The sequence below is a fragment of the Pundamilia nyererei genome, unplaced genomic scaffold, assembly GCF_000239375.1.
Source record: "Pundamilia nyererei isolate P.nyererei 1_Seehausen unplaced genomic scaffold, PunNye1.0 scaffold00180, whole genome shotgun sequence".
Lineage (NCBI taxonomy): Eukaryota > Metazoa > Chordata > Actinopteri > Cichliformes > Cichlidae > Pundamilia > Pundamilia nyererei.
Genome location: NW_005187581.1, coordinates 638521 through 661034, shown reverse-complemented (window position 1 = coordinate 661034; position 22514 = coordinate 638521). Strand labels below are relative to the sequence as shown.

The following is a 22514-nucleotide window of genomic DNA, read 5'->3' as shown; positions in this document are numbered from 1 at the left end:
GTGTACTGGTAGTGGATAAGGGTTAAGTTAATATTACATTGTGCTTTAGAATGATATATGCTCTTTTTATTGTATTAGATACAAATTAAAAGTTGGGGTTTCATCATCCCATCGTTCTCAGAGAATTAAAGGGAAAACTGTGTATCTAGAAATATCTGTGCTGTGACCCAGTAGCATAGGGACCATTTAAAAGCCAAAAAGCCATTTAGACATAGAGAGTTTTTACCGGAGAAACCATTTTTAATGAAGCTTTCAAATGTAAAATGCTTTACTGAAAATGCATAAAGAGGGGTCCTAAATCGGACGCTAACTATAAATCCCAGCATATTTATAATATGCGCCAGATAAAGCTTGAGTCTGCAAAGTCTATTTAAGAAAAAATAAATAAATAACTGAACGTCCCGTGTAAGAACTGCAGAGGTTTTCAAAAGTTTTCAGTTTTTTATTCACAAGCCCAGTTCCCCTGCACACCAGCAGATGGCAGCATTCACTCTGAATTTTTGCAGCCAGGACTTCACATAGCAGGAGAGAAAGGCAGGCGCAGGGAGGGAGAAACAGAAGGGGATAGATAAATAATGCTCTGCGCCTCTAAGAGTCCTCCTCCCTCTCGTTTGTCTTCATTGACAGGAAGGTTGACAGAGATGTGCCTTATCAGCCCCAGAGACTGTTCATTACATTGTGATGGATGGGACGCACTCAAATGTCTGTGCCTCTTTTATTCCGCAGTCATTATTTAGATTTGGGCCTTCTGTACTTGCATGTACAGTTAAGAGCTTTATATTGTAATACATGGACAAAGTCTGACAGGTCTGAAGGACTTAAATTGGTGAGAAACAAACTTTTCTTCAGAAATGTGATGAAATCAAATCTAAACTTTGTCCTGCTGAGTTTTTCCTGTTCTTTGTTAAAGACTCTCAAAACCACCTTAGAGAAAGTGCATTCTACTTCTCCATTTTGGCATTGAATGGAAAACAGCAGGCTCTGTAATTTACCTTTTTTTTAAATTTGTTTTCTGAAGGCTTTCTGACAGCTTTCTTCTTCCCCCACAACTTCAAACTTACTGACAGCAAAAACAGACAGACGCCACAATCCCTTCATGTCTCCACATCTCTCTTTCACCTCCCCAGGTTGAGAGCTCTGTGCTTTGAGATCATTGCGACGAAGAGTTTAAGCCTGAGACAACAGAGCATTAGTCAGGTGAGGTCATCCTGGCTTAGCAATAACGGTCAGTTTAGCAGCATGCCAAGGTTGGAGTTGTAATCCATGGCCTCATTCGTGATGGATTAGATAATGATAAAAAAAAATACTGCCTTTGGTTTTGATTAAGAATTATGGGGTTAGGAGATTAGGGGCAACCAAACGCTACGTTGGACTGAGCCCAATCCCAGAATTAATCTGAATACCAAAAAAGAGAAAACTCATTACATGAAGAGATTAAGAAACGCTTGGTTGAATTCTCTCAGGATACACACAAACCAGCATACAGAGAGAAACGACAGCACAAAACCTCTGACTCCAACAATTTATAAGCTATTTACAGCATTTAGTGCTCTGTCCTGTTTGAAATGTCATTGCATTAGCTGCTAAGATCAGGGAAGTGAAGGTCAGTTTTGAATGTCCTGACATTATCAAGACTTAAACTTTAAGATGATCCATTAACAGTTTGTCTTAGTTTCTGTCCCCTTGGAATTGCTTCCTTACTATCATTTGGTTTGTAATATTCTGGAGTTAACTCTAAAACCGATTGCAGTACTGTTTATACAATAACTGAAAGAAAGGAACAGCAGATGGCTTCAGGCACAAAGGTGGACAGAGCACACACCCAGCTAGAGTTCAGGGCAGGTGAGCGGAAAGCCTCAAATGGTAAAAGGAGGACACAGTCATGAAAAGTACACAGGTTGGGTAAGAGCTGGTTATTCAGTCTTTGATCTTAAAAAAAAGTCCAAGAGGACAGGAACAAAAGTTGATATGGGGAAGCTTTGACTGTAATGTGGGGACTGACCAAAAGGGGAATGAGAGTTGGATTTGTCAGTAAAGACTTTGTTGTCACATATGTTAATCAGTGCTGTGCCGGGGTATCCGTTTGATGTGTGTCAAGTGTCAAAGTTGGTATCCTTCACCGTGTCCTCAGGAGTAGAGTTCCAGCAGGGGTGCGTGAATTAGTTAGTAATGCTGAGAGATAATACTGCTGAGGCTCCTAAGAACATTTTCATCAGCATAATCCTCACCTGTCAGTTGAGACATCTCTTGTTTGAGTAAGAGAGGGGAATAAAGACACACTGAATGTGTACAGTAGTCAAACAATATTAAATTTAAATGAAGCTGTCATAAGCCTCCATCCCTAAAACCAAGCTTTTATAAAGAATACTAATGGGAATATTCTGTATTTCCAAAATATAGGCTTTTATTAATTTTATGGTTCAGTCTGAGGCTTGGTGCTGTAAATTCTAAATCTGCTGATGGGTCTACTGCAGCGTGTATGTCAAGCTTAAAATGTACTTAAATGTAACAAATCTCATTGTGGCATGCAAACATCCACTGGGATCTACTGTCACTCCTGGAAGACACGATTTCTCCTCACGTTGTCAAATTTGACAAAGACACGCTGAAAAAAAGGAGGCTTATTGAAAAACAAGACTGTTACTCTCAAGGGAAGGAAAAAACTGTGTTTGTCTTTGACCTCCTTACAGCTTACAGCATTATAAAACGTCCTTTTCACTTTGTCCTTCCATTCTCCCTGTATTATATTCTTTTTTCTGATCCATCTCCGGGATGACATCATGATCACAGGTGTTTGTAAGGAGTCTGTGTGTGTCTGTGTGTCAGGATTGATGTTTGAGATGCTGGTACTGGAAGGCTATAAAACAGCAGGTGTGTTTGTGTCTTTCCTTAGAGGTCGTTATCTCTTTTCGCAGGTCAGCGTTGGCTCAGCAATCCTCGCTGAAGCTACTTCAGTGTGTGCCTACAAGAAACGCACACACACTGCTGCCAGCAAGAAACGAGAGCAAGAAATCATTTAAAACCATTTAAAAAAATGCAAAAGTCTTTTTATTGTTAAAATCAGTGAATTTTTGTCATTAAACGATGGGAGGTTCTATAAAGTCTGCAGATTCAACTCTGCGGACGCCTTAACCCAAACTACAGCCATGAAGGAACATCGATGGTTTACACTATGACAGGGATTTCATTCTTGCGGTCATCACCTGTTTTAACATTATTAATGTTGATACAAGGCTAAAGTGTTGTCAACTACATTTACGGTACAGTATTTAATGCGTTATCCATACACAAGCAGTCTACAGGTGCTCAGGAAATAACGTCATAGCTGCTGGTGGCCCACACAAAAAAATAAGAGAACTGTAAAATGATCAGATACCAGTCTCTGCATTTCTATTTCTTTTCTGATTCAAAGCTTAAGTGTTGGAATCTCGTCTCGCTCCCTCCCTCTTTGAAGTACGTTTGGGTTGACAGAAGATGCAAGCGGACCTCGCACCGCCGTGAGGTCGTGACCTCCTCCGGATGCCTTTGTAACACTGCAGGGAGATCCCCAAGTCTTCCATCACGGCGCTAAAAGACACACACTGCCAGAGAGATAAACAATTAAAGGCCGGAGTTAAGACACCAAAATAAACTGATTTCCAGTAGATACATGCTACTAGGAGTTTGGGTGAAGATGAATTAGAGAACTGGTTTGAGTCAGATGACCAGGAATGGGAAAACTCTCATATATTGTAAATTTTCTCTGAAAGAGTTGTGAAACATTTATAAACTCTGTTGTCTCATCATGAAAACCAATTATTGACACAAGAGATAAAGCACAGTGTCTGCTGTGCATTCTATTGCAGGGAGCTATGGATTTATAGTATGGTAATCATTTGAAATTATAAAAAAGAAGGCCATCTGAAATGAAAAGCCTCAGGCTTATCTGAATCTGTAGAACAGTACATTGCATTGAACACATTAATCTTCAATCGCAGTTATTTGCCTTTTATTTTGCCCTACTCTGGATGACGTGCTCATGAAATCATAATTCACAGCAGAAAGTCATCCAGTTTTTATCTGCTGAGCTTTACAACATAGAAGAAAACCTTCCTGTTCCATCCTTGGGCTTCGGGCTTCTTGATCTAGTATGGGTTTCCTATTAATACCAGAAAAAACTTCTTCTTTTTGACCTGAACAACTGACAATTCAAGTTTTTTGGTGACTAGTTGTAAAAACAAAATCGTACCTGATTACAACAACAACAACAAAAACGTTATATTTACTTTACTTGTGAAAACACTAATTTATTGACTCTTGGTCCCAATCAGTCTTAGTACAATTTATCACTGGATATGCATACATTAAATACAATGTTCATTCTTGTATAATTTAAGTATCTTATCAATTTACTAAGTAGGTTATAGGATATGCACTCGTTGCATGCACCGACTGTATGCCCTGTAACAGTAGTAAAGTTATTCATTCACAGTAGTAGTTAATATTTGCTTTATCTGACTGAATATTGCATTCACTCTCATACTGCCTTTCAGAGAAGAAAAGGAACACAAGGTCAGTCCAGGGATAAAGTGAAAATTATTTTCCTCTGCAATACCATCCATCATTTCCTCGCTGAGAATTCTCTGCAGTAATATAAGTTATTAATGAAAGGACGTCTTTACTTCTGGCCCCGGATTTGTGTCAAGGGACATCTTAACTCAACACATTGTTCAGTCACTGCTATCCTAACCTCAGCCAACCAAACCAGTCTACTAATGAGCTTAATGAGGAGGAAATATTCAAATAAGTTTTCCTATCTTTTGATTTCCCAAAAGGCATTGAGAGTATACACAAAAGTCTACTGAGACTACACTGCCAAAAGAAAGGGTACTTAACCAGAGTGAAGAAAACATCAGTAGGGGAGACCGGGGATAGTTGTAACATTTTTGACATTTCTGTCTGTAGCTTGGAGCTCTTTTAAGGTAGTGGATTCAAAATGTAATGCAAAGTATTTACATGTATCTGCTATTAAATAGTGCAGCTATTTTCTCTGCAGCACAATTACTCATTGCATGGTATGGTCTCAAACACGAAGAGTGAAATGTTACAATTAACCCCATAGTCTGGGTTAGTTGTAACATATCCTGGGGTGAAATGTAACGCAATGAAATAAGGATACTGACAAAATCTTAACATGTAATCTTTGTTATTCAACACCTGAATGCACTTAGAGCCATTTATGTAGCTATGTGTGTGTGACAGAATGCAGAAATCTAGCTTTTCCAACCCCTAAAACAAATTATGGAATTTTCAAAACTATTTCATTAATTTTGGTTGGTCTTCCTTGAGTTTGGCGTCATTGGCTCAGTGGGCCTAACCTACAACTCTTGCACCAACTTTTGAACATAACAATGAAGCTGAAAAAATGTAGTTGTGCACCAGTATCGCAATTCCATCGCAATGTCCATGGGAAGAAATACTTTTTTTCATGGCCTTGGTGTGGTTTGCATAGTGCTTCAGAAAGATGAGGATATCTGTTTCTCGCACCCATCCTGATTTATTTCCACTACCAATACTTCCTACTGCCCATCTCTGACAAAGTGGTCTGCATAACGTATGTGTGGGAGCACAAACATTGGAGGAATTGTGTTGCCAATGGCATTAACCGCATATACAAAGGTGACCAGTGAACCTCTCTCTGCTGATGTCATTGCCCCAACTTGTTTAATATAAGTTAAAGTAATAGTTTGGTAAGTTGTAACATTTGCATTATTGTTACAACTAACCCAGACTTTTGCTTTTACAAATGACCCAGACTCCTATAGCCATGAACTAGCTAACATTACAGCCAACGGCTAAAACATTAGCACTAAAGACCTACACAGAATATATCCCCATATACATACAAATAACATGATTTAGGTTTGATGAGTTTAACTGCAAGGCAGATAATGCTATTAAAGGTTGAAATAAAGTTTTTAAAAAAATTACTATTTATCTTCTTAGATTGTCTGTGTTTGCCAAAGTGTGCTAATTTTTCACATGTGATAGAAGAACTGAATCGGGCATGTACAGGATGAATCACATCATTTTAAACTTGGCCCTGATTGGAGAAATTGGAAGTCTTACAACTGACCCACGTTACAACTATCCCCGGACTCCCCTATAGTGCCACACTTAATGCACATTGTAAAACTAGTTGCTATAATTTAAAGCTATATTGAATTTTTAGGATTTTTAGACTCCACATTACCAAAAATGTGCAACTATTTTGAGTGCTTTCTGGAACGGAGGCTGTATTTTAAGGCTCTAATCATTAATTTGCTCCTTACAGATAAGAAACAGCATACAAATGAGAGGGGAGGGCAAGTCATCACGGAGACACGCCAGCACGATGCCACCTCTGCACAGAAACCACTTGCAAGTACTGTAAACCCAACTACTGAAATTGTACTGTTAAGTTTCAAGAGAACTATATAATTTTATTAGGCTCTGCATGAGGGAGGGTGGTGGGAGCACTTTGGAAATAAACAAGCACTTTGCAGGTACACGCTGAAGGAAAAAAGGGTCAACTATAGAAATGATTAAGGATTAGGTGACGCTGAAGGTTGAAGGTTTAGCTATGCTGGCATATTTTGGGAACAGTGGCAGGGAGAAGGACACCCGGTTACAAACCTATCAATAAGAGTGAGCATGTGTTGTATTTGTGTTGTCATGGCTACTCAGTGTCATCGCCCAGTAGCCTGCCACTCTCTAGATCTGTAGATAAGGAAGTGCCAGAGGAGGAGGTGGAGCCACGGCGCTGAAACTGACGAGACTGCACCCCATAAAAGAAACAAAATGCCTGATGCAAAGAAAAAAAAGGGATGGATGAGAAAAGATAACACAGAAAAACTTGAAAAAAAATATTCTGATAATAAATAACAATATGGAAACAACATGAAAGAAAGAAAAATAAGGCAGACTGAAAACACGAATCATGCGCATGGCATTGTTGATCTTTCATGATATAATACTGCCTTTGTTACGTGTGAAATGGTATGCTTTTCTTGAGAAATATATTTGTTACCTCCAAAAAGAAGATTAAAATCATGTGAACTGAAGGATAATCCAGTACTGATATTTGTAGTATATAAAAAAAACACCCCACACAGACCTTTGTGTTTTATTTGACTACAATTTCTAGTTGTATCAAAACCCAGCATTCACTGTGTCAAAGCAATAAGTCACAAATCATTCTAATGACTGTCTAGCCAAGACACCAGCAGCAATTGCAAATTTTAATTTGAGTAATATCACTCAGATGAGCCATTGATTTCAACAAAAAAACATACCTTCCAACACGCAGAATGAGGAATGAACAAAATTTTGCTCGTTGTCAGTGCATACTTCCAGACGTTAATCACTTCTGCTTTTAAACGATCTACAGAAAAACTAGGTCTTTTCTAAAAAAAGAAAAGAAAAAAACCCCCAACCCTCTACTCAGAGCAAAATGTAACCTTTAATCTGGTCATTTCGCATCATCACACAGCAGTTTATAGCATCACTTCACTTACCTCCTCTATGTCGGCGTTCCTGCGGGCCTTGTAGATGAACTCTCCAATGGCCACGAACACAGAGAGAACCAGACCGGCAGCCAGGACAATGAAGATACCGCCAATGTTTTCCACGCCCAAGGCATTGGCTTCCTTGTTGTCCTCTTCTGGACAGCCGTTTCCTCTCCACCACTTCTCTTTCATCATGTGCAGCTTCCCTTCCTCCTGGAGCTGAAGGATGGCAATGGTCACTTTATCCCTGTAAGGAGAACCTGGTGAGAGGGAGGGTAGAAAAAAGTTTTTAAAGTCAATCTTTACAGTTTACATCACTACATTTATATGCCACTATTTGCTCATTATTATTTGTTGACGAATACCATTATCTAGAATTAAATATCCATGCTATTAAATTGGATATAAATATTTATTGTGTTTTTCTGAAGTAGTATTTTTTTTTCAGAAAGAGCAACAGTCCCCAGTACTGGAGCCTTACTTTTATGTGACATAAGACTCAGTCATAACCTTGCAGACATAACATGCAAAAAAAATATGTCACATGCAAGTCAAAACATGTCCTGCATGTGCTTCGTCTGCCCTTTTAAAAAAATCATTCCTATGTGATGGGGAGGGCACATTCTCATGTTAAAGCAGAATTTATCTGAGTGATCTAAGTCTGTAATACTAAGTGATGAAGGTTATTTTCCACCTGATTCACCATAATTTGATTAGCAGAACAGGAATAATAATAACAATTAGCTGCAACTCCACCCACATGCATGTGAACATGATGGCAGTCACCACTTGCATGAGACTCTGCACATTTTTATTTTATTTTCCTACGCGTTTGAGATGACAAGAAACTAAAAATTCTAAAAACTAAACACTGCCAATATCTTTCTTTCTTCAGCCGCTAAATTTGGAAGGTATTTTTTGCGTGCGAGAACAGTGTGTCACACCTTTTGGCCTGTGAGAAGTGCTGCAAAAGAGTTGTGTTTAGTTTGCGAAGAAAGAAGGAACATGGCTACAGGCTGCACACAAGATTTCCCAGAATAACTATTTTGTCTGTACTACACTGGGCTTTTCAGGTTGACCAGCTCTGGAAGATGTTAAGGAGACTTTTTTCCTTGTTTGTCCTTTCTGTTGTTGTTTTGCCTTGTTGGAGCTTACATTGCAGTATACAGAGTTTTGTACATTTTTATTGAGTAAAACTAGTCGACAGTCTTTGATATATCCACACACGCGTGTGTGTGTGTGTGGGTGAATTGTGTTGCTTACATTGTTGAGATATACATTGCTGTGCTTGAGAGTCACCATCTACCGGAACCAAATTCCTTGTATGTGTCTGTGCATATACATGGCCAATAAACGCGATATATATATATGTATGTATGTATATATATATATACATATATAAAGACATCCTTAAGGTTTAAGAATTCTTAAACAGTATTAAGAACTCTTACACCCTATAATCACTATTTCCTGTTATTTTCTGCATCCCCCCTCTTTTCCTACTATACTTCCATACTCATACACAACTTTCACTCTATCAGAGCCTATTGATCAGTTGAGAAAAGCGCTGAATGGACTAACTTTTTAGCACAGCGTGGGCACAGCTACCTCTGCTCTGAGGGATTTAGCCTAAAGCAGTGAGCCGCTCATCTGTGTTTATCTCTTAAGGATGTCTTTAACCTAAACCTGACCATGTACCGAGTTCCCGTGCTCTGAAAAAAACATCCTACCAAACACACTAAACCACTACTCTCCACTACAACAGCAAAAAAAGTATTTAGAGAGACTGGTCCTGGTCTGGCCTTCCTAGATAATGCTTTGTCATTTCTCTTGCTTTTACCACTCTATGCACATCTCATGTTTGTGCTTTTTTGGCCAGCAGGGAAGTAAAACTGAATTCAGAGAAATAATAGGTCAACATCAAACTGGACTGGATTAGAAAAATCCTGTACAAGAACAGTTAATGCCAACTTAACTACCCAGGGAGGCTTTCTGTTTATTGGCCCTCTCTGTCATACTATGCTACAGATGCTCCTCCATTCTGTGGTGGCCTTTAATATTTTCAACAATGCAGAATGTTTTCTACAGGAGCAGCAGAGTGAAAATTAACAGGCTTGTCAGGTTGGCTTGCTGTTATCAAATAAGCCTGAATCTCTGACGGAGGGTTTCAAACCTACATCAGTTGCAATACCTTTGCATCTTGATAAGAGAAGAGAAGAAAGAGATATATATATTAAGTATTGCTTGAGTAAACATCCAACAGTCCTGACATCAAGTGCAGAGGTTGACCTGCTTCCAGTTCAAATTCTAACAAACTGGCCTAAAGCCTTACAGCTGGCAGAGCTTTCTGATGGAAGGGTATTTGCATTTTGAGGATAAAGGGTAGCTGCTCTGCACTTGAACTCCTGAGAAAAATATGCAAATTCCTAATGAAATAAAAATTTCTATCTCTCATGCAAAACATTCATTTACAGACGTTTCTATAAAAAATATTTTCAAGTAAAATAAGACCACCAGGATCTTTTAATCAGAATTTTATTTGTTGTGCTTGAAGATATGCAGTAATTGTCTATGGCTTGCTTTAATTGATATATTTATTTAATAAGAAATGAGTCTTGCTGCAGTGAAATATGTCAAACACAAGGAGTTCTCAATTCAAAATATGTGACTCTACATGACTTTTTTCTTTACTTTTTCAGGGGCTTTTCATTCGGAGCTAGGTGACAAAGATGATGTTGAGGCATAAACATCTTTCTTGTTCATCCTACCAATAGGTGTTCCTACTCCATAGCCCTTGGAGTCTATGAGACCCCCAATCTGTGTGAGGTTGCAGTTCCTCTGGCTGATGTACTCGATGCTGGTGGACTCCATCAGCATGGCGTAGTCTGTTGTCAAGACGCGGGTGATACCTTCTCTGTTGTTCTTAACCAAAGCGGTGTTCTTCCTGCTGCTCATAAAGGCCCACATCTTTTCATAAGTGGAGATTTTTGATTTCTAAGGAGCAAAGCAGCCAAGAGTTAATAAAAAGTGTACAGTGTTTAAAATAGACTTTGTGCGTTCGTGTCTACACAAGCGCAGTTATATGTGCTTAACTGGATTTCAACGCTTCCATAAATGCATACAAGTTTAACAAGCAAGCTGTGTGGGACTGTGTTTCAGCAGGAGTCTCAGTCGATGTGTGTGAGTGTGTGTTTCGCTTTGCTCAGTCAGAGAAAATGGGACAGCTGTGTTCTAAATCTCCTCCAGCTGATTCAATTTGTTCAAGCCATCAACACAGCCTGCTTCTTCCTATCGAGGCAGCCATAATCACTGGCTGCAATCTGGGAGGATAAAGCCGTTCATGGATCACCCCTGCTGAGCCACAGGAGGCACAGAGCGAGGGTAGCTGTGAGGCAAGGAAGTGACAGCCCACCCAAGGACACTAGTACACTAATGCATTATATAATAGGAACTCACAAATTACCGTATACTTCAACACAGACACTCCCAAATTCTCGATATGCATCTTCTCCATTTCCCATCATACAATCCTTCTTGATGGATTCACATCACCAGCCATGAAAGAATTTATTTATTTATTTTTATTTATTTTCATTATAACAGAATTTTGGCAAAAATGCAGGATGATACAGAAAGGAAATTATATGATTTTAAGAAGTATCTGTTCCCGTGAATTATGTTGAGAAACTGTAATAAACTCATTTTGACAAAGGTAAATTACAAATTTAGTGTTGAGGCACTAAGGCTATGCCCAATGGCTGATGTTAATTTTGGTTGGTACTGTGACTCCTGAGTTATGTATTTAAATATATTAAAACCTCATAGTTTTAAGAAATATGAAATATTGCTATGGATGTTATTGCTATGGGGTGAACTGTCACCCCATAGCAATAACATCCTGGGTTTGAATCCACCAACCAGCTGATGATCTTCTCTGGGGATTCTGGCCTCCTCCCACAATCTACAGACATGCTCATTAGGATAACTGGCAATAGATATGAATGGTTCTTTGTCTCCCTGTGATTAACCAACAGTGACCTGTCCTGGGTGTATCCTGCTTTTTGCACAGTTGGTATAGCCTGCTGCCCGCATGTAACCCCGAATTGGAGAGAAATGGAAAAAAAATAAATGGATGGACAAACAGCCTTTTGCAAGCACTTAGTTTTACTGAAAGATAACAAAACATTTTCTTAAAGGATGCAAAAATCAAATATCTATGGTTTGCATTCAGTGTGAAAAATCACTTTCCTCTCCAGCAGCATTACCACATATTCAGTTCGTCACCATGGAAAACATATAGCTTAATATAAACATAAAGAGAGAGAAAAGCCCTTGAAAGACAGATTATATAATGTAATACGTATTGCGTCACATATTTCTAAAAGCCTCATACTAGACACTACAGCAGGTTTACCTTGAAAAAAGTCATAGTGGATCCATCCCTGACTGCACCATATTCAATCCTGGTCTGCTTTGCCAGGTCATCTGCTGAGTCGATGGGTGCGTCCATTCGTTCTACTGTGAGGAAGGCTGCCAAGTTGGCCGTATAGGATGAGATGATGATCAAGGTAAAAAACCACCAGATGCCACCAACTATACGTGTGGATAGAGCTTTAGGCATCAACTCTGAGCCTGGAAGCACGGAAAACAGAACCAAGGGGTTAAGAACGAGCACATGTGGTAAAGGTTTAAGAAAGGGAGAGTGAGAAACATGTTGATAATGCAGGAATCTATTTGTTAATATCAGAATAGTGAAACGAGAATAATAATAGGTGTTGTTTGCATGTTTAAAAGATGGGAGAAACCGATTTACATTGTTCTTAATCGCAATATTTTTTCTTAATCCTAATTGTGAGATTCACAGTAAATACAATGGTACACTTTAGAAGATCTGACAAAGGAAAGCTGAAAGTAAAGAAAATGTAGCAGCACATGTAAAAAGTAATGAAGTGCAACACCTAAGCACCAAAATAAGCAAAGTGCTTTATATTTTTATTTGAAGGAAATTGGGGAAAACATATTCAGATAACTGGAGAATACATTTGCCACTTTTAGGGTTTGAGGTTTGGATTCATCTGTGCTCATTTTTTTATTTACTCTGAGTGAAAAGAATCCCTAAATGTGCTTCTAGAGAAGAACCCACAGCATCAAAAAGCTCATATGCAGAATACGGTGCATATGCAGCTTACAGTGCGGAGAGTATAAAACCTGCCTGAGCTTGTTTTTTGATAAATGCTGAAAGGGAATCAGTGCAGCAGGAGACATGTAATTAAAGCTTTATCGGCAATCTGATTTACAGATAAGAAAATAAACCAACATTGAAATTTGCACGAATCCAAAATGAGCCCCACTTGCTCATCTCTTCATTTTCTGCCTTTCTAAAGAGCTAACAAATTACACACATAGCTTACTGATAGTTACACTTGTCTTGCACTCGGTTGATATTGTCAGTAGGTTTGCTGACCACTCAATCAGGCACGTCAGACTTTGCCTGCCCAAATCTCCTGCCTTTAGAGAGATAAAGTCTCTATGATGTGCAACATAATTCTTATAATAGGGTTTGGATGCAATTCATGTGAACTGGAGCCAGGATACATGGAAAGGGCATTCAAAGAAAATAGGAGGAAAATATTGATGTTTGGCATTAAACAGCTCACAGCCGAGCCGCTGTGCAGGGTTTTCATTTACTGTAGCTCTGCAGTAAGACCCCAGTTTTTTCTGCTTCTCTTAGTAAAGTTTTAACTTTTTAAACAATAGCATTTTTGGTTTGTGTGTGTTTGTGTCCTAACCTGATAAATTTAAATCAAACATTTAACTGATGTTTCTTGTTATGTTCACCATCGTTGTGCTAACTGTCTGTCTGCTGTGTGCTGCTGGGTACATAGTGTACAAAGAGTGAGATCAAATCTGTCTGAGCTGAAAACCATATTTTAAAAAAGAATTTAAGAATGCACAAATATTTTTAGGTTATTATTTTTTGGGGGGGAAACAAAGCCACTGCAGAACTACCAAAAACTGCAGTGAAGGTTGTTTCCAAAGTGAGTCAATGATTATAGAGCCCCAAATGAATAATATCCAGGTGGCCTCCGATTTGATCTGACTGCAGGGACACACTAATAGCATAAAAATTTTAAAGCACACACATGTTGGTAAATGCACGTTTTGCCAGGTGTCTGAACAGAAACACGTTCTTCATGATTGTCAAAGACACCGTACATACCAAAGCATTTTGTTAATTTGACAGTCAACATACAATTTCATCAACCGACTATATAAAAATAAGAGTTTACTTTGCCGCATCAGCGCTCCAACTCCAAACCAGAAACTGTTGAGTAAAGTGAAATTGTTCTGAATTAGAGTCGAGGACGGGTTGCACGGGTGTGGGTTGTACCACTCGTAAGGAGTAAACCTGCAAGACAACGACAGAAAGGAAGCGAGATTAAAAGAAGTACGGAACCAGTGTGCTGCAGGTAATCATAATTCAGTCATGCAGTTCACATTAAAACAGGCTTCCATTAGTGCTTCAGTGCAATCTGCACTTTCACAGAATGCAAAACACGTATTTTGAGTCTCACATTTTCATTGTCACTTACAGGTTGCAAGGTGCAACCAGCTGGCAGATTTCTTTTTCGTACTACCGTAGAAAAAGGTGGAGAGTTTGCAATTACTCCCAGCTACTTAACAGCCACAATCAAATCCACTCTGGCAGCTGATGGCTAAAAGCACACTCTCCGTTATTTCTGAGTAGCAGAAATTTGCTAAAATATAGCCGAGCCAAAACATCACAGCTGATTTGTGATTCTTGTCAGGCTCGCCCACTTTTTATTGTTCTAAAAAGCTCTGTGGTGGCATTCCTTAGTAACCAAAGAAGAGTGTGGCAGAGCTGAGCTGGGGCTTTGGACAGTTCATCACACCTCAGCTCGTCCCCTCAAGCATCAGTGCATCCTCTCACCTGGCAATCACAAAGAGGACGCAGCTGACCCCTGTGCAGGCCAGCAGCACGTACATCCAGATGTCCGGAGACAGGGGATTAAGAAATGAGAACACGCCTGGATTGGTGCCGTTAGGTTTCCGGTACAAGATACTGATGCCTAAGGTCATGAAGGGCTTGGAGAAGTCGATAACTTTCTCTCTGACATAGGTGATGGTTAAGGGAGCCACGGCAAGGTCTGCAACCTAAAAAAAACCAAACAAAAGTAACCCACTGCAGGTAAAGTGAGCACTGTTCAAGGGCTCTCATCGGTGCATCAGTATTCACATGTTGAATACACCTCGTTAAAAGATTTTCTTTACTTGAGAAAACTGTTAGAAAGCAATGTAATATTTATGTATAGCTCATAACTCTGGTCAGATAGCTTTGTTTTTTTAGAAGCCTTGTTAATATAGTCAGAGGGAGCATTGATTTTTATCAAAGAAAGAAGCTTGTACTGGTCTTTAAACAAGGCCTGCAAACAACCGTGGAAAACTTTACTCTACTTTATTTCCCAATTTAATTTGAGGGGTTTACACTTTATCTAGTAACTCACATGGTCGATCAGCTCCCGGACCATCCCGTTCCACTCTCCTTTATCATTCTGGGCTCCATATTTCCCATCAGCCACCAGTCTGACTTCATACGTAAAACCCAAGATGTTTGAGAGCTCCTTCAAAAGGTCCAGACAGTAGCCTTCGTAGCGATCATTCCCAACCAGCTCCTTGTCTGACTTTCTCAACATCACGTAAGGATTTTCCTGTGTAAAACAAAACATTCATCTTTTTATGGTATATTCTTTATTCTGACCCTTTTTTATGCTTAGTATCCTAAATGAACTAGCTTTGTTATTTTAGCTTGTAGATCCTTTGCATGAGCACGTGCAAATTATTTTACGGACGGGATTAATAAAGAATCGGCTTCGCTCTGTGCTGACAAAACGAGACAAAAACTGTGCAGCCACATCTCCTAAACACCACTTTCCGTCTTTGTATCCTTCTCCTTTTTCATTGCATTCCCATCTATTGTTCCCCCTATCTACATTAACCATATCTCACATGTGCTTCCCTTCTTCTTTCTATGCTGTCCTCTGTTTAACCTTCCTACTCACCAGTATTGTGGTGACAATGAGAGTCCTGTTAGCCAGAGAGTCTGTCACATTGTTATTCTTGTCTCGCCTGGACTCCTCCGTCAGGTTCATCCCCCTGTACGAGTTCCACACAGCAATCTGCAAAAGCAAACAGGGCTTCAGAATTATTGAACCACATTTGCTCCTTTGATCAAACACAGGATGTTACATTTGACACCTTCTGGAGTCTCTGTGTAAGACTGTTTTGCAGCGTATAGACCTTTACTTCTGTTTAAGCTTTAAACAACGCTGCGTTTTTATGATTAGCGATCACCTGTGCAGGAAAATAAGCTGACTGATTACTCCACTTATTTCAGAAAAATAAAGAATAACGAAGTTGATTTAATCTCCAGATCTTAATGGGAAAATAGAACTTGCTCTGACACACCGCATATTAATCATATTTTCTGATTCGCCGAACAGAAAAATGAAAAAGAAGTATAAAGGTTTAAAGACCTGACACTGCCTCCTTTTCAACTTTCTGCTTCATTCACTATTCTACAGCATTTTCCCTTTGCTGAGCTTTGCTCTGATGATTTTGGGCAAAGAGCTAAAAAATGTAATTTTATATACAGCAAATATGAAACTGAAGGAGCAGTTTGGACCAAACAGATTTTGAGTACAACAATTTCATTATGACAATTATTGGATCAGTTAGCACTCGTATTTGAGTAGCATCCAGTGATGTGCAAAAGTCTTGAGCCACCCCTCATTTCTTTGTATTTTGCAACCTAGATGCTTGACTTTTGAGCAGTTTTTTATAAAAGGTGGTCTTGAGGAATAGTTCTCCAGGCTTTCTGAGGGTCTTTTAAAGTTTCTTTGGACATTGGCTGCTTTTTCACTCATTTTCAGTGCAGTCCTTGTTCTGTTTTTAGATAAATTATTTTTGTTGTTGGTTTATCCACTTAACACTGACCTATAAATCATTCAAGCATTAAAAATGACACCTAACTCAAGGGATGAACCAGTGTTGTGCATACACATAGCATACATATGAGCAAAGAACCCAATTTAAATTATATCTTTAGACGCCATCAGCTTGTTGCAAAAACATACCATTTGTTTCCATTTCTTATGTTTAGCTACAAAAATGCTAAAGATAACACAGTTTGAAAGATATAAAATAGTATTTTTCCAACAACTTGATTCTCAAAAAGCTATCAGATGAAAAAGGAGAAGACAAAAGAAGATGTGGCAGACCGAGGAGCTTTCCACAGAAGATGAGCATTATTTCTTCCCTTAAATAATAGGAAAAGAAATCCAGCTAAGACCTGACACAGGACCTGAGCGATCCATCTGGGTCCCCATTTGATCCATATACTGTTCATTTTCCAGCATGACAATGATTCATGCTGAGAGATGAAGCCATGCCGTAAAATCAAAACTGGATAGAAAAACACACAATGGAGCACTATCGGTTATGGATTGGCCTCCCCAGAGCTCGGACCTCAACATTATTAAAGCAGTGTGGGATCATGTTGACAGAGAACAGAATAAAGTGCAGCATCCAAGGAACTCTGAATATCTATAATGGAGCCTGGAGAACTATTCCTTAAGACTACTTCAAAAAATTACAAAAGCGCTTTCCTAACAGAGTTCAGGCTGCGTGTTGAAGAATAAAGGTGGTCGTATCAAGAATTGATTTTTAAGTTTGGGAGAACTATAAAAACGCTGGTCCTGTTTTATTTCCATGTTTGAACATGTTTCAATACAAAGAACATAAAGGAATGTGGGATGGATCAAGACCTTTGCACAGTACTGAATATGTTACTGAAATACTTCCTTTACTTTAACCTGAAATAACTGCTGCTGACAGCAAAAGGGAAGCCCAGTTTAAGTATATAAATATATAATACTGAATAGTAGAACTACAGTGCAAACGTGTTACAACAATACCATCCAGTAACTGCTAAACAATTTATTTTTCTCCCTGTTGTCATTTTAACAATGAGCTGAAACAATTAGTTGACTAGCAGCGTGACAAAAAAGTCATTTTTAATTAAAATGAACAATTATGCTTCATCTCAGATAAAAAAACAAAAACAATAAGAATTGTTGGGATTTTTTTTTTTGTCTTTTTTATTTATGTGATCATGAAATTAAATGATGAAAAGCATTACATGAAAAGACATCTGAGGATATTACGCTGGGCTTTGGGAAATTATTTTTGCATTAATTTGGATTTTTCTGACCATTTTTTTCTAATAACTACAAAAAAAAAAAATCAAAACCAAACATTAATTTTAAAAAAATTCAGTTAGTAAACTTAAATAAGTAGTGGAGAAAGGGAAATTACACCAGCAGTCAAGAGAAAAAGAAGGGTAGATAGGGTTGGGAGGAAGAGAGGACAACATGGTAACTGTGAATGAGATTGTCTTAATCATCAGACCAGGCGGCATAATCCAGACAGTTATCAGATTAGAACAGATGTCTGGCAGCTGGATTTTTTTTAACCTTTCAACTCCCTTTGCTTTAACAAAGGTCATGACAGGTCTGGAATGAAGCTAAGAACATTAAATTATTAGGCCTTATTGTTAATAGAACTAAAGTAAGTGCCAGATAAGCTTTTCTCCTCTGGCGAGTCATTCTGTGAACAAAAATGTGCCTTTTAGTATTTTTATTCAGAAACAATGCCCTCTCCATTCATTCACTGCCTAAGAGGATGAAGAGAAGTGAACGCATCAGTACCTCTCATTAAACTGAGCTCTGCAGAAGGTATGGTCTTATTTTTACAATTTATTTTTCTGAAAATGGCTGGGTGGGATTACCTATTCCAAAAGATGAAATGCTTTTCACTCTTCATTACGCTCTGTCTTATTCTGTTAACCAAGTCCGACTGATGGAAAATGTGTTCACTTATAACCTCGCTAAAAGCACTCCATATCTCCACCGAGTTACTTTTTGCAAGGGACCATAAATCTGTCTTATCTGTGGACACTGCAGATGAGGAACACTGTGAGTGGGGATGGATTGAATTAATTGCATTGTCCTCAATCTCCAAGATAATTTGTCAGAGTGAGAATATTAAAGATGTGGAGAGTATTTTGGTCTAAAATTGTTTGGTCTTGCATCATTTAGCTTGCGTTACATGCTGTTGTAGAGGGCTGCTTCTCCTCTGTCGAATATCAACAGTATGATTGCACAGTTTGAAGTTTAGGTAAAAGAGCAATCGAGCCAAGTCAATGAAATTAATCCTAAAATATAGCCTAGGACATCCGTACCGCATGCAGCCAGCATCTTTAAAACCCCCGAGTCATGGATTTTCTGTGTATAGCCTTGCAATTTTATCGTGTACACCAGAGGAGCTCCCAACAACTAAGTGTGCTATAAAAACTGACATGAATTGGCTCATATATGCTGTGAGGAAAATGTTATCTGTGAATCCTAACGCTCATCCTCATCCAGAACCAAATCAGAGTGGAAAACCGTTACCACAGACTTAGTAAGCCAGGCCAAGAAAGCTGAGGAGAAAAAATATATATTTTCAGGAAGTCAACAACTTTAAGAAAAAACAACTTTTTTTTCCTCAAGAGACTTTCACTTTGTTTTGTCTCATCATCCTCTTCAGAGTGTATTTAACACTCCAGTGCCCAAGAACTAACACAACTGCAACGGACTGATAATTCATTTTTTATTACCATAAAGCCAGGCAATTTATGTGATGTGCTTACTATATAGTGGCATTTCCTCTGAGGTGAGGCTTTTGAGGACTGAAGGTATTGAATGGAATTAAAATTACAAATAAATCAGAGCTTTTGCAAATTGACAGTTCCTGCCTGCCTACATACCTGTCTGACAACTGAGACAGACGCAGGTGCTATGAATGAATCGAACATTCGCTCTTTCAATCATCAAAGCATTGCTTTTGCATAATTGCTGTTAAAATTTAATTTAATTTAAACTAGAAAGGAATCTGAATGGAGTTATGAAGTTGATTTGTTGTATAATCAGTGCACCGGAGGGTGTTATAACTCTGCTCTTTGTGCCAATCAAAGGCCAGGAAAGTAAATCTACTCCTTTTATAGATTTAAAGTTTTTAAACTTGAGATGAGGTGTTGCTTATGCTTATTAGATTCTTTTTGGTACAAATAAATCTAAAGGTATTTGGACAATGGCACATTTTTGTGTTTTCGCCTCTGTAGAGCACCACAGGGAGTGCAGACTTTGAGCTTCAATTCAAGAAGTTTAACCAAAGTATTGCATTAGCTGTTTAGGAATTACAGCCATTTTTATACATTGTGTCCCATGTTCAGAAACTGAAACCTAATTGGACAAATGACAACCCAGTCTCATGACCAGGTGAGGTCTGTTCCCTCATTGTTCCATGACAAGTTAAAAATCTAGAGTTGATTCAAAGTGCTTCACTTGTATTTGGTAACTGGTCACTTGAACTCTCAATATGAGGTCCAAAGATGTGTTAATGCAAGTGAAGTGAAGGAGTCCATCATTTGGCTGAAAAAACATTGCAAACATAGCAAAAACTTAACGAGTGGTCAAATTAACAACCTGGTATATTCTTAAGAAGAAGGCACTGACAAGCTACACCAAAAGCCCCGAAAGACCACCGAAGACTACTAAAGTGGATCATAGCATAAATCTTTCCAAGATTAAGAAAAATCCCTTCACAACATCAAACCAAGTCAAAAACACCCTAAAGGGTGGTAGGTATAACATTACATACACGGGCTTTACAAAAAGGTGCAAACCATCTATGACACTCAAGAGCAAGACGACCAGATTAGGCTTTGCAAGAAAACATCTAAAGGGGCCTGCACAGCTGTGAAACAAATTATTTGGACAAATAAAACAAAGATGTATTTATACCAGAATGATGGGAAGAGAAAAATAGCTTCCCGCTACTGCCAAGTGCTTGCTCATAGGGGATGATATAATTATTGGCATTTCTTTCGTTTAAATATCGTAGGGTCTTTACAATATAAAGCTCCTTGAGCAGCTGTTGTTGTGAATTGGGCTTATAGAAATAAAGCTGAATTGAATTCTAGATTTTAGGCAATTGTTGATTGCAAATGATTTTCATCCAGATGTTAGAAACAACCTTTATATTTACAGTTATGTTGGTTTGTTCAATTATATTTAATCTTTCTAAAATGAAGGGACTATGTATAAAAACAGTTTTAATCACTAAATTTTTAATTCAATATTTTTGTTAAACGTCTTGAATTAAAGCTTAAAGTTTGCACTTTGAATATGTGATTTAGAGTCCTCTTTAGTGGTGTTCAGAAGAAAATTTTCAAAACATGTGGCCATTATTGAGTGTAACCTGCATGATTTCCATTAAAGTACGTATGAAGGCAATCTAATAGCGAAGCAAATTATAGCTTAGTAGCTGACAGAGAGCTATTTTTATATATTTGCTTACGTCTTTCCTGCCATTAAAGAATGTGAAATTGCAGGACTTACTTCCTAACCCTAATGGAGGTACAGCTATATGCATTTAAACAAAGTAAATTTGTACTTTTTTTCCTGAAAGTTTTGACGAGTGTCAAAGCAATGCCTGCACCCAAACAGGGGAAAAACTGAAACGTCAAACACATGGCATTGCTGCCCACAAAATCAGTGAAGAGAGACAAAGTTGACAAGGCAGGGAGCAGCAAGGTGCACGGCATGTAGAGTGAGAGTAGGGCAAACAAGAAGAGGGGGCAAACAACAAAGGCTTCCACCAAACAAGGCACTGGCACAAACCTCGATCCACCTTTTTGTGAGGCGGCTTCCGCCCTCCACAACACCCTTCAGGAATTGTGATGAGAGCAACGTGAAGCACAGACAGCGTGGAAATTAATAATCAGTTAGTGCAGCATTATTAATATTCATGGCTGGACAATCTAAAACAGCTAGTAAGTGTGTTTTAAAAGGATGTAAGTACAGAAAACTAAATGACTAATCAGCTCTCGCTCTCGCTCTGTCTCTCATATACACAAACACAAACACATGCCCTAATAGAATGAATAAGCCAGTGCAAAAGCAGCATGAGAGTGTTGTAATTGGCTGTTCCAGGCCTCTGTGCTCACCCTGGCAATGCCGTCCTCTTTGAGGCTGATGATGTCCAAATCAAAGTCTCTCCTCAGGCCATCTGTCTTGTTAAGAACAATGTGCCCTGTCAGTCCATCCCACTGTGCCTACAAAAAGGGGAGAGAGAGAGATTTACAGAGAATTGGAAAACCATCTGAGTTCCTCGTCTATCCAGACCTTTGGAAGTCGGACTCTAGAACAGGCTGCTTGCAGGAGAAGTGAAGGAGGTCCATGCAAGAAGAGAGGAAGCTTGAAGGCTCACGGGATCACCACAAGTGAAGATCAACAGGTTGTATAGTCTCAATACGCATGAAAGCTTTTGTTTAAAATAGCCAAAGCAATTATATGCATACATTTTTTTTCTCGCTTAATCAAATAAAACCAAAAATATTTTACCTTTTTCTGAATATACTTCCTATTGGATGATTCCCTTTGCTTTGCATGTATACCATTCTTTTCTTGTTTGTCCTGATTATTGACAGACTGTGATGGAGGTACATCTGGCACCTCTTTTTTATTAGAAGAGAACAAATATAAACCCTACAGCTAAAGCACTTCAAATTGAAATGTTAATGGACTGTTCCTTTTTATTTCACAAACATTAAAAATAATTGCACCACATGCAACCATATAATGTGTCGCCTTTTTAGGAACTGTCTGCGAGTCTGTCTTGCAGATCACGTCAAGTGCTGAGATATTTTTAGGGCTGTCTATTAGGAACAACAGGTTTATGATCTACCCACAGATTTGTTCAATCATGGGACTGTAAGAACTGCTCCAAAAGCTTCAGCTTGTGTTTCTAGCAGTAGTTGATGGCGGAGTCTGAGGTCTGTGTTAGATCATTGTCCTGTCAGACAGC

At 38.7% G+C, this 22514-nt stretch overlaps 1 protein-coding gene across 4 annotated transcripts in view; it reads right to left on the bottom strand.

Moving 5' to 3' along the window:
- Window positions 1-3047: 3047 nt before the first annotated feature.
- The window catches only part of grik1a (glutamate receptor, ionotropic, kainate 1a), a 35469-nt gene continuing 16002 nt past the window's right edge, over window positions 3048-22514 (bottom strand). The window contains exons 8-18 of one of the 4 annotated variants that reach the window (XM_005746607.1): window positions 21655-21762; window positions 21329-21373; window positions 15608-15724; window positions 15053-15256; window positions 14479-14702; window positions 13817-13935; window positions 11941-12158; window positions 10295-10520; window positions 7536-7786; window positions 6655-6823; window positions 3519-3581 (exon numbers count right to left, since the gene is read on the bottom strand). In XM_005746607.1, the coding sequence (XP_005746664.1) occupies window positions 6698-6823; window positions 7536-7786; window positions 10295-10520; window positions 11941-12158; window positions 13817-13935; window positions 14479-14702; window positions 15053-15256; window positions 15608-15724; window positions 21329-21373; window positions 21655-21762 (1638 nt within the window). In that variant the 3' untranslated portion in view covers window positions 3519-3581; window positions 6655-6697. Of the gene's footprint in view, window positions 3582-6654; window positions 6824-7535; window positions 7787-10294; window positions 10521-11940; window positions 12159-13816; window positions 13936-14478; window positions 14703-15052; window positions 15257-15607; window positions 15725-21328; window positions 21374-21654; window positions 21763-22514 lie in introns of all 4 variants that reach the window. The other 3 variants (XM_005746606.1, XM_013914250.1, XM_005746608.1) reach the window with 3 other exon arrangements.